Source organism: Oreochromis aureus, linkage group 11, assembly GCF_013358895.1.
Source record: "Oreochromis aureus strain Israel breed Guangdong linkage group 11, ZZ_aureus, whole genome shotgun sequence".
Classification (NCBI taxonomy): domain Eukaryota; kingdom Metazoa; phylum Chordata; class Actinopteri; order Cichliformes; family Cichlidae; genus Oreochromis; species Oreochromis aureus.
The window spans coordinates 36751687-36764343 of NC_052952.1; the positions used below are offsets into that span (position 1 = coordinate 36751687).

The window sequence follows — 12657 nt, forward strand, 5'->3', positions numbered from 1 at the left end:
ACAACAAGTCATAATACAAAATTTACAAACGTGTTTATACTCTTTAAAAAACAAACATCTGATAACTAAATTGTTTAAAATTCAAAAGTAATCGATTACAAAAAAGAAGGAAACAAGCATTTCCTTCTTTACTGAAATAATCGGAATAATATTTCTTATTTTGTAAGACATCGTGTCGACGGAAGGTTTCTACTGGGAGAGTGCAAATGATTAAAATACACTCATCGGTCACTTCATTAGGTACACCTGTTTAGCTGCTCTGCAGTGTAAACAATCAGCCCATTATATGTCATTAACTCTGTCATTTCAGCTTCCTCTTGATTTTCTTATTTTTCCTCTCTTTTATAGGCGATAGCAGTTTGTCCATCTCTTTCAGTTTATTAGTAATAGAAATCTTCATAAAAACCTTTAATTTAACAATTTTGCCTTCATGTCTCCCTTTTTCAACCCGGACACTATTTGTTACTTTCCCCACATCCCCTTGACCTTTCAGGGGAACATAAAAGGGCCACAGCAGCAGAAGACCAGGCAGGGTGTCAGCTAAGAACAGGAAACTGCAGCTACAACTCACAGGGTCAGCAAACCTGGACAACAGAAAACCAGACAAATGTTGCCTGCTCAGATAAATCATGGCTCCATCCTGCTTGGTATGAACATATTAAGCTGCTGGTGGTGTGGTGGCTTTGGGATATGTCCTTGGCACACTTTGGGCCCCTCACTACCAACTCAGCATCGTTGGTACTGAGTGTGTGGTATCCTGCTTCCAGCAGTATAAGGCTCCATGTCACAAAGCTCAGATCATCTTAAACTGGTTTCTTCAACATGACTTGAGTTTGATGTCCTCAAACAGCCTCCACAGTCAATAGAGCAGCTTTGGGATGTGATGGAGCGGGAGATTCTTATCATATAAGTCAGCAGCTGCTGTGTGATGCTATCATGTTAACATAGATCAAAACCTCTGAGGAAAGTTTCCAGCACCTTGTTGAGTCTGTATCATGAAGAATTAAAGCAGCTCTGAAGGGGTCCAAGCTGCTACAGTTAAAGTGTGCCTAATAAAGTGGTCAGTGAGTGCAACAGTTTTGGAACGATGCTTAATTAATGAAGTCTTTATCGTGCTCAGATACAGTATATATCTACGCTGTGTTCAAGTTCACCTCTGACATTTGGTGAATGGTTGGTGGATTCATGCCTGCAGGGAAACTCAAGACTGTAAGATTCATAAATTTAAAGAAAAACATCAAATCAAACAGAAAGAGGCTGACTCATGTGACTGAATGGGCACAGAAAGGAAATATTTAGTCATCATAAGTCTCCAAATGCTGAAGCGAACAGCAGGCGAGGTCCTTATTTGTCATTCATAACTCAGAAGTGACAACCACACGGAAAGTTTCCAGCTCACTCACATTTTTACGGCTAACTTCTCAATCTGTCATTTTAGGTGGTAGCAGTGAGGTTTCACAGCTGCTTTTTTAACCACAATTCCCCATTTTAGCCTTTAACGGTGCATAAAAACATGCGCACACACACACACACACAATAACACCCTCTGAGAAAAATCAATCCAAGCTGCGCGTTGTTGAAACGAACGTTGGTGGGACCTTTAAGCCGGCTGTCACAGCTTCAGTGAGGTGTTTAACAGCTCAGACGTGGTTTAATATTAATGTCAGAGATTCAGTTGCAATGAAACGTATTTATAACGAATGTTTCTGGGCTGAAGCATCCTTTCTTGAGTCTTTTCAACATGCTGCAGGGTTTCTCTTCTTTTTCCCAAAATACTATTCAGCCGTCATTTTACCTCTCTATGTATCTTTATCAACACTGTGTTATATTCTTTTCATGCTTCAGCAATAAATCCCTGTTGGGGCAGCTGAGATTTCAGTGGAGATGAAACTCGAGATGCTGCAACGTATGAATGACTAACTTCATCACAAACATTAAAATTACAAGAAATGTTAAAAGAAATGAAGAAAAAACTCTGAGTATAATCGTAACGATGATTTTATACGTCTGAGGAACCAGGAAAAGTGGCACCTGTGGAGGAAGTGACAGCTAATAAAACAAAACACAATTCTGATGAAAGAGGAACCAGAGCAGAGGTTTACAGCAAAACCTTTCAAAATAAAATGCATGAAAGACGAACAAAGACCTGTAAAAATCATGGTTTATTCACATATTATAGTTAGATTAATAATTCATTCCATTAGTAATGCATGTAAACATTGTTACATTAATAAAGATCCAATGTATGTAGGAGTTAGAGCCATAGCTGATAGGTAGATGTTGTCCCTGGTTAAGCTTTTAAGGTACAACACGCTAATACAAACCAGGAGCGTCTAAGAAACAGAAACGTGCGCTTTAAGGTGCTTATTGTAAAAACTCTGTGTTTAAAAATGATTGGAAACTTTCCAAAATGAACTGAAGCTGTTAGCAGAATTTAATGAAGTAACTGCTGTGTCTTTATGTCAGCATAGTGTCTCAAACAGATATTATCTCGAGGTAAAAACATGGCTGGGCTGTCCTGGCTGACTTTGACATCTTATACTTTTATTTCTGGTGTTTTATTGTGAAGCACTTTGTGATTTTTGTCTGTGAAACGTTTGACATGAATCAGTTTTACTTGCTGATGTACTGTAATATCAGTTTGTGTGAAAGAATAGTGTGGTGAGTCTGTTGAACCTTTATTTAAAGGCAGCTCTTTAACAGTAAACCGTCATTTACAATGGCGGCATGGCAAAGGGAAACACTTGAGGGAGAGGGTGGAGCCCCATGTTGGTGAACGTTTCAGTTCAATTTTGCAGCGTTTTTTGTTTGTTTTTGTAGTTCATTCCCTCCACAGTTACCACTTTGATGTCATTTGTTACCATGATGTGCTTCTAAAGTAGAGTGATGAGGAAACTGATAAATATTTGCAGCAGTTTTTCACTGATAAACTAAATGTGGTTGATTATTTCCGGACAGACTGGATCTCTACAGCTGCATCTCCACCTCTCCATTTCAGCCAGACGCTGATAAAGTCATCTGCATATCAGCATGACACTCAACAGACCTATGAGGACGGTGACAGGTACCAGGAGGAGGGCCACGTACAAGAACCACGGCTCTGGGTACACCCCTGAAATCAAAACGCACAAAACCCCTGGTGTGAAGTTTAATCCCGTACCAATAACACACAAGTGCAGTGTTGGAGTCCTTTTTCCTGTAACAGCAAATTTCAAATTCCAACAAAAAGAAACTTAAATGACAAACTCACCATGAAGCGCTGATGAACATGTAGTGGACACATTTTTATCACCTTCTCCAACTTCTGAAACCAATGAGAAAAAACCCCTTCACGATTAAACAAGTTTCCTCTTTAAAGATACATATTACACATTAAATTGGTTTAAACCCCACAGAATGAACGTCAACATAGGGAGAAAGAAAGAAAGACCTTTTGTGGACTTTATGTCAAAAACATCTGTACTGTGTTGAAGAGACAGCGCCTGAAGTTGTCAGAGAGCCAGGCTGTACTTTTGTGTAATATCAACGTTTTACCACAAGATGGCGAAGTGAGTCAATCAGGCTAGTCGTTAAGGTTAGCATGCTAAGACATACCTGTAGTTACTTCCTTCCTAGTATTTAGACACTTTACTTAAGTAACCACTGAAGAGGCTGAGCAAAGGGGTAAAAAAAAAATTAAGTCAGAAGTTCTGAGATTAAAGTTGCGAAATTTGCCATAAAGAAAAAGTAATCATTTCTGAAAAAAAGGTCAATCTACAAAAATTTAATGGCCAGTTTATGAAAAGAAAACTTGTGACTATATGAGAAAAAAATGTCAAATTTAAAAAAAAAAAAAAAAAAAAAGCTACACCAAAATAAAATAAAAGCAGATGACCTGCTGTACTGTCTGAAAAAGCACGTCTCTTCAATCACATCATTAAGGAATTATTAACGCATGTTCATTCAATTAAGTCATCTTAACTACAACAATATAACATCATATATCAATAAATTCACAATTTAAATTAAAATAAGAAATACAGAAAACTTTAATAAAATGTAGAAAGTATAAAGTCCAAAATTTAGACACACAGCTGCCGTGCCCCTCAAAATAAAATAACACAATAACACAAAAAAACACAAACCATTTTAGCTCATCTTTTAGAGAAGTGGAAGAGAACAGAGTCGTGCCTGTGCAAAGAAAATCTCACACAGAAATTCAGGATTTTTCTTATTTCCTGTTTCCTGTTAAAACAAATTCTTTAAAGATTAATTTGTACTGTTCAGATTCTGCAGTGTCACTGATTCCTATCAGGAGGAAGATTAATCTGATGATCGAGTCACTAAAATCAATATTGAATGGGGTGTGTAACTTTGCCAAAACAATGTGGGACTCTGTAGTTTTCTCTGGTCCCCTCCCCAATCAGACCAGGAGTGACATGTTTAGCCGCATGTTCTCCTTAAATTGCTGGCTGTCTGAGTGGTGTCCCAGAAACGATGTGGGCTTCATAGATAATTGGCAAACCTTCTGGAGGAAACCTGGTCTTGTTAGGAGAGACGGCATCCATCCCACTTTGGATGGAGCAGCTCTCATTTCTAGAAATATGGACCAATTTATTAAACTCCCCAAAATATGACTATCCAGAGTTGGGACCAGGAAGCAGAGTTGCAGTCTTACACGCCTCTCTGCAGCTTCTCCTCCTGCTACCCCCAAAACCCATCTCCATTGAGACTGTGTCAGCTCCCAAAAGACAAAAAACAAACCAAAACCAGCAACAAACAACTTAAACATAAAAATCACAAAGAAAGAACAATACAGTATCCACATCTGAACCAAAGAGTAAAACAATGAAATGTGGATTATTAAATATTAGGTCTCTCTCCTCCAAGTCTCTGTTAGTACATGACTTAATAATTGATCAAAAATCGATTTACTCTGCCTTACAGAAACCTGGTTGCAGCAGGATGAGTATGTTAGTTTAAATGAATCAACACCCCGAGTCATTCTAACTACCAGAAACCTCAAGCACAGGCCGAGGGGCGGTGTGGCAGCAATTTTTCACACCAGCCTATTAATTAACGAAAGACCAAGACAGACTTTTAATTCATTTGAAAGCCTGATGCTTAGCCTCGTCCACCCCAGCTGTAAAACTCAGAAACCAGTCTTACTTGTTATCATCTATCGTCCACCTGGGCCTTACACAGAGTTTCTCTCTGATTTCTCAGACTTTTTATCTGATTTAGTGCTCAGCTCAGATAAAATAATTATTGTGGGTGATTTTAACATCCATGTAGATGCTAAAATGACAGCCTCAACATGGCATTTAATCTGTTATTAGACTCAATTGGCTTCTCTCAGAATGTAAAAGAACCCACCCACCACTTTAATCACACTCTAGATCTTGTTTTAACATATGGCATAGAAACTGAATATTTAACAGTGTTTCCTGAAAACCCTCTGCTGTTTGATCATTTCCTGATAACATTTACATTTACAATAATTGATTACACAGCAGTGGAGAGTAGACTTTATCAAAGTAGATGTCTTTCTGAAAGTGCTGTAACTAAGTTTAAGAATATAATCCACCCACTGTTATCATCTTCAATGCCCTTAGAGTCTTTTTCTCCAATTGATCTTTCTGAGTTAACTTCAATAATTACTTCCTCCAAACCATCAATGTGTCTTTGGCTGTAGTTAAACCTTTACTTAAAAAGCATCTCTAGACCCAGCTGTCTTAGCTAATTATAGGCCAATCTCCAACCTTCCTTTCATATCAAACATCCTTGAAAGAGTAGTTGTCAAACAGCTAACAGATCATCTGCAGAGGAATGGCTTATTGAAGAGTTTCAGTCAGGTTTCTCACTCACTATGTGTTAATAGACCTCTCTGCATTCAATCACACTTGTTATTAATCTCTGTCTCTCTTCCACAGCTTGTCTTTTGTCCTGTCTTCCTTCTCTCTCCCCATCCGTTACCAGCAGTGTTGTGATTTGGTGCTGTATAAATAACATTGAATTGAATTGAATTGATTACCAGGCAGGTTGCTGTGAAAGATGCTCTTTCTAATCACGTCATCCTTCAGGTGCAGCTGGCACTCGTATTTCCCACGTGACCACAGAGGTACGGTCTCAGAGAGAGTGACGTACGGCAGAGCGCCGTCGGCGTCTCCTGGAGCTGCGGTAACATTTTGGAGTCGACGGCCGTTGTGAAAAATGTGCAAAGAAAATCCAGCATCCCGCGTCACGCTGACCTCACAGCCCAGCATGCAGGGAGCGCGTTTGGTGACATTAAAGACCACGGTGCCTGAAATAAGAGCACACATGTACAGCACAGACACAGACGCACATTTTTTTATAAAATTCTTTAAGAACTTCAGGGTTTAATCACTGGAACAATTAATTAACATAAATAATATATTCATTCACTAATTTAAAGTTTTTTTCACTTTCAAACAGAATATTTCAGCTCAGGATGTCAGCTCTAGCTTAATTCCTCTTTCATGTGAATCTTTTTACGCACGTCGCCTTTCCCTCGCTGTTTTTCTTCTTCTTTTTTTAGAAATTTACCTCCATACTCTAAAGAACTCAGGCACCTATTGTAATGTTACAAATCTAAATGGAATAATTGATCATCACTCATCACTAATTTTGCCCACATTTTCTTATCATCCAGGTGCAGCCGCTTCTGTCATTAGACGGGTAACCGTGTTTCAAAGATCTTAGACTCAGCTTTAACAGAGCCCACGGGCCTTATGTTTGACACCCCTGTTTTAATTAGGAAACCCTGGGAGATTTTGGCATCTTATGGTTCAGGTACAGGACTATTTGTCTGCTGGATGTAGTCTCCAGGATCAGTTGAAACATTTAGCCAAAAATACAGTAATAATACTGTGAATGAGGAAATGATGTGGTAATGAAGTACATTAATATATAATAATAATAATACTGTAAACACTTCTGACTACTGGCATCAAACACCCAGGAAGTCACAGCAACCATTTTACAGCGTAGCCGTCTCTTCGTCAGTCTCTGTAATTAATAAATTGTATTTCTATCTTGCATAGTGATTTTTTTTAACTCAGCCTCATTTGTGAGGGGATTTCTGTTTGGTGGCAGGAAATCAAAGTAAATATTTCACAGCTTTTCTGCAGACGCTCTGTAGGTCTGCAGAGGAAACTGTTCACGTGCACGTGCCACAACGGTTCATGTGCACGTGCCACAGAGGGCTGTTCTGTCCTGACACAGTCCAATCTAATCTAACCCCTGACCTTTACCCTTAAACCTCCTCTCTGTCAGCCAAACTCTGCAGAACAAGAGTCAGTAGATGTGAATACTGTGAAGTGTGACTACTTTTGGTCGCCCCTGTGAAGCAATAAATGAAAAAACAACAAATCTTCTGCCTTGTATTTACCGTAAACCACAAGGGAAGTTGTGTCCCCCTTCTGCCTAAAATTTCCATTCCTCTCTGTGTGAAGCGAGAGCTTGCAGCGGTACTTCCCGCTGTCAGCCCACTGCACACTTTTCAGAATCATCGACTTGTTTGTTGATGTCCCGTTATTGTCCAGAAGGTTTGCACGGCTATTGTTCGGGGTCTGTGAGGGGATCAACCGTATGAAATCACCACCCATCTCATTTAATTTCCACCAGTAGAGGATGGGCTGGGACAGGAGCTTCTCATCTTGCAGCCGGAGCTCACAGGGCATGATGATATCCTGACCCAGAGCTGCAGAGAGCACAGCAGGCTGGTGAACAGTGACCAATGAGAAAGCACCTGAAAGACAGCCAGTAAACATGAAATGTCAAAAACAATTTAATAAAAGACTTTATTGATATAGCACTGTTAAAAACAGAGTTTACAGCATGCTTTAAAAACAGGAAGTTGTGATGTCATGTCCAAAGCCAGTGTGACACAGAAATGCCCTCTTCCTCTTAAGACTTGTGATTGGTTGTGAATGCACTGACAGCAGCACGGACACACAAACCAAAGACCACACTGTTTTATTATTTAGGGCTGTGGTTGTCACTGGGCTATTTTACCAACCAATGTGTAGCTCCATAGGAAGAACCACTTCTGTTTTGTGGTCATGGGAAAGCTGGAGTACAGCCTTCTACTCAAGTTTCAGACCGCCAGAAAAATACCTCCATGTCTGATAAAGAAGTGCGGCTGAAATTCACAGGCTTTACAGTAAGTTTGTGACTCATGAGGGAATGTTTTAAAACTCTTTCTCTGCAGTTACTGGATGCAAAATTAAGTTATAATAAGGAAGGGTCAGCTTTAAATGGAGTCAGGGGCAAAACTTACAGTACTGGGTTTTTCCACATGTTAATGACTAAGTTTCTGTTTTGTGAGCCACTCCAGGGCGACTGTTGATCCAGGGACCCAAATGCACAAGGAGAAGCAGCTGCCCTTTTATTGAGGCTGATGCAGAAGACAAAACAAAAGATCAAATCCAAGCAGGCATGAGGAGAACAACTGAGGAGCATAGAAGACGTGTTGACCTTGCAGGGAAGATTGGAGGAGGCGCTAGACACAGGAGAGAGAGGCAGGTGAAACTAATCAAGAAAATCAGATACACAAGAAGGAAAACTAATGCAAGGCATGAAAACATGAACAAATTTCAAAGTACCGGTAAAACAGAAAATAAAGAGAAGTTAGATCGACAGGAATACTAATGCGTCAAAGACAAGACGAGATGGCTGAAGCAAGACATGAAAGATACCAGAAAAATAGCGAAATAAAAAACAGGAATCCAAAACAGAAACACGGAAAATCCTAGAATCAAATCCAGGTAGCAGGAAACATTACATCCTTTAACAACAGCAACTCTCACAGTGGAACTTTCATTTTCATCCAGTTTCTTTTACATGGCTCCAAATCACAACAACCGTTGCCTCAAGGTGTTTTATATTGTATGTAATTAGAACAAATTATCAGCAGCAACCCCCTATGAACAAGCACTTAGTGACAGCAGGAAGGAAAAACTCCCTTTTAACCTCCGGTGGAAGGCTGCAACTGGCTGAGTGAGAGTAGAGATACAGGACAAAAGACAAAGCTGATACCTGCTAATTATTAAATTCAGTAGTACAAACACACGACAGGCAGACTCATTCCAAAACCCAAAGCACATGTGCCAAATTACATCATGTATGTAATGAGGACAGAGGAGGCTGTTTTATCTTGTTATAGCGCCAAAATTCTTTACTGACATAAACATTTCGTCTGTGATGATGGTGAGAAGAAGAGGTGACATTGTCGTGAGGGTCGCCTGCTGGTGACGCTTCAAGAACTTAAACAAGAAGTGACACAGAGGAATTTTCTTTAAAAATCCCTGAAAGAAGAACTTTGGGAACACATTACTTTTGGTGGATCTGCATCGTTACTTGTATGCTGGCTTCTATTTTCACTTCCCCCCAAAATATGTACAGTATACACCAACATTTCCCAACAGCCTGTATTTTCAACATTCCAAACTCCAGTGCAAAAACTGTTGAAAGGGACAAAAACAACCCATCAGTTGCATCAACATAAACAATGTGTTAATTTTCATATTCTAACGGAAGAGGCCGTGATACCGGTAAAGCATTCTCCTTTATGTGTTTGCGCATAAATGAAGTTTAAGTTTGGGACCTGCATCAAAAGTAGCTGCCAAATGTTCCAGTTAGAAACATTAGCTTTCATCCTGTTACAGTTATAGGAGTGGTTAACCTCTTAATATGCACCAACACTTTTGTGTTAGGGCTGGGTTGCATTTGCCTAACAATCTAAACAAAGCTAATGGTGCATATTTCTCGTGGTTCTCAGCTTCCTACTGGTTGTGCTTTGATAAAAACACCAAGCTCCATTTTTATTTCTTAGTATTGCATTTGTTACTTTGCTCTCTATGAGAGACCAGTGCTTGGTCTTTTTCACAGATTTCTAGCTCTGAATTATTAGAATTTAAACTGCTGACAGTCAGTCTGGAAGTTCACTGTATTGCTGAATGTGTGTAATTCCCATCACAGCTGCACAAGTGAAACTTTCTAATCTCATCTGATCTGAGCAAGTTGTGTTTTTCCGAAAAACACACCGAAGAAGAAACACACCTCTATGCTGATGATACTGTTATTTATGCACACGCCGCCTCTGTGCTGCAGGCCTAACTTCAGACTGAATATGACTGCTGGGTTCACAAACGCTCACAAAAAGAAAACATTTATGGTGTACTCGAAAGCTCATCTACAGGAGTGTGCTGACTTAGCACTTTTACATCTGATACCAAAGGGTGTACACATACAAGTATTTGAGAATATGGATAGATGACAAGCTTTTCTTTAATATACACATTAACATTAAAGTGAAGACTGTTTTTCTTTCACTTTACAAATAAATGTTTTTACTTTTTACTGTAAGAAAAACTTGCTACTTTGAACCCTGTGATATGTTACGGTGGTTTATCTCTTCATTCAGAGTTCATGTCTTTCTGTCTTTAATTAAAAAGTCTCTTCATTTTTTATGATTGGCTGGATTATCATCACAGACTGCTCACAAGAAACAGTATGGTATATTTGTACCTGTGAAACAGTGTCTCGGCTACACTCTCCCAATCAGATGCTTTTTAACATTTCTGGCTGTTTGGAAATCGTTATGTTCGGGACTGCTGCTAAGTCAGCACACTGGCAGCAGATGGCCCCGCCCCTCCCTGAGCCTGGTTCTGTCAGAGGTTTCTTCCTGTTAAAAGGGAGTTTTTCCTTCCCACTGTCGCCAAAGTGCTTGCTCATAGGGGGTCATATGATTGTTGGGTGTTTCTCTGTATGTATTATTGTAGGGTCTACCTTACAATATAAAGCACCTTGAGGTGACTGTGGTTGTGATTTGGTGCTGTATAAATAAAATTGAATTGAATTGAATTGAATTTCATATTTTTTATTGTAATGTACTTTGCAGAAGGATCTGATCTGGAGCTTATATCTATTGTTGAATTTAAAAGTCTCTAGTGTTTTGTCTTTAAGCTTGCTGCTACCTTTGCTGGTCAAGGAGATTTGATCCCAGGGGCACTTCCTTTTTACATACAGGTAAGTATAAATTAATAAATAAAAGCTGGTGTGTTTATGTGGCTTAAAATGACAAATTTTTAGTTTGTCTTTTAACATTAGCTGTTAGCTCAGACAGAATGAATGAGTGTATCCCTGCATGTTTGCTAACAGCTGACTCTGAGATTCTGATTGATTTAGGAGGCATTTCAGTTCATCCATTAAAATAATTTCATGAGTAACCTCCCCTATGTTCACCTCTTTCATTGTGTAATAATGCATTCCTCACACAGAAGGAGAAAAATACACCTCAGCTATCTGAGCCAGCATTTATGTTACAGTTAGCTTTGGTAGTTGATTGATGATAGAACTGTGTATATATTTATTAAGAGACTGTGAGACTGTCTCTTGAGACTGTGGTCATACAGGCTTCAGATCTTCTCATCCCATTAAATAGCCACTCATTGATGATAAGCACCATGTCTGTACCAACAAAACTAAACGATTCCAGCATGTTTGCATTTTAATTTGTTTAACAAAAGTTGTTTTGTAGGTTTACTTTGTCAGTTCCCGAGAAACTATTACATGTTTCAGCTGGTTGGCACCTGCAGAGATTTGACATCTGTCTGTTTAAACCACAGGAAGAGGCAACCTCAGTACTTTGTGTTACCTTCTTCAGAGAGGAAATGGGTCAACTAAGGTAAAATCTTTGCAGCTCCTTAAAAATATATTTTTAAAAAGAGTTCACTTCTGAAACAAATGCAGAGAAAGATACAGAGAATGAGCTCTAGATTCAAAAAAGAACAAGCTAAGAAGTCACATAGATTCATTCACTACAAGCTTTTTATATGAATAATAAATAAAGTTAGAAAAAAATGGGTTAACTTTCAGTTTGGCTGAAAATTAGCTCTGGCCCTCACTGCAGAGGGAAAGATAATAAAAAACATACGCCAGACTCTAAATATTAGAGTCCATGATAAGTCCAAATTATTCTCTTTATTCATAATGAGCTGTCTCCATTCAGGACAGACTTTTATTGTGAAGGGTCACATTTCTGCCACCATCAGTGAGGTTTACCGCTGAAATGCTCGCGCAGCTTCTTAAATGTATGACGACACAGAAGCAACTGAAATATCAGATTGCCAGAAACCAAATCAGAAATACGTTTATGAATATTTCAAGAGACGGTTCAGGATCCTCATCACAAAAATAACACAAAATTCAACAAAATAAAACAAACATGTACCTGAGACCACAAAGCAGAGAAGCATCCATGGTGTCCACCCCCAATTTGACAAATTCAAGCAACGATGGCGCTCACACGAAACAGCGCTTGACATGTTTCCTGAACCAAACCACAGGATAAAGATTTCCTGCTGCGAGAGTGTGCAGATTAAATACTCCAGGGTCGGGGGTGTGTGGGGGGGGGGTCACTTCCTCCCAGCATAACGAAACGTTTACACATAAAAGAACAGGGACACGAGTGTATCTGTGTGGGCTATAAAAGAAAGCAAAACGAGTTTAGTAGCAGGAGATTGCTCCCCAACATGTTGGTGAAATCATCTCTCATCAGGGTCCAGTGAGTTTCACACTCAGCCTTTTTCAGCCTTTTACACATTTATTTGGTTGTCATGAAAATTTAACAGCTTCAAACTTCACTTTTCCTCT

The 12657-nt window shown here is 39.3% G+C and overlaps 1 protein-coding gene across 3 annotated transcripts; it reads right to left on the bottom strand.

The window, feature by feature from the left end:
- Nucleotides 1-2153: 2153 nt before the first annotated feature.
- On the bottom strand, nucleotides 2154-12331 carry LOC116325614. 3 transcript variants are annotated; one of them, XM_039619277.1, is made up of 6 exons: nucleotides 8811-8845; nucleotides 8282-8398; nucleotides 7391-7750; nucleotides 6014-6283; nucleotides 3251-3304; nucleotides 2154-3112 (listed from the first exon to the last, which is right to left on the bottom strand). In XM_039619277.1, the coding sequence occupies exons 3-6, from the start codon at nucleotides 7680-7682 to the stop codon at nucleotides 3015-3017; spliced, it is 714 nt and encodes a 237-aa protein (XP_039475211.1). In that variant the 5' UTR covers nucleotides 7683-7750; nucleotides 8282-8398; nucleotides 8811-8845; the 3' UTR covers nucleotides 2154-3014. The 3 variants fall into 3 exon arrangements, with proteins under 3 accessions (XP_039475211.1, XP_039475210.1, XP_031602427.1); XM_039619276.1 differs by lacking the exons at nucleotides 8282-8398; nucleotides 8811-8845 and adding an exon at nucleotides 12236-12331 and having other exon boundaries at nucleotides 3251-3301; XM_031746567.2 differs by lacking the exons at nucleotides 8282-8398; nucleotides 8811-8845 and adding an exon at nucleotides 12236-12331.
- Nucleotides 12332-12657: the final 326 nt, after the last annotated feature.

What these genes read in the sequence shown, in the direction of transcription:
- LOC116325614 (XM_031746567.2), bottom strand. Translation starts at nt 12,329, where the DNA reads ATGTCAAGCGCTGTTTCGTGTGAGCGCCATCGTTGCTTGAATTTGTCA. An exon ending in AACTTCCCTTGTGGTTTACG is followed by an intron (nt 6,284 to 7,390) that starts GTAAATACAAGG and finishes CTCTTATTTCAG; the next exon opens with GCACCGTGGTCTTTAATGTC. An exon ending in ATGTTCATCAGCGCTTCATG is followed by an intron (nt 3,113 to 3,250) that starts GTGAGTTTGTCA and finishes TTTTGATTTCAG; the next exon opens with GGGTGTACCCAGAGCCGTGG.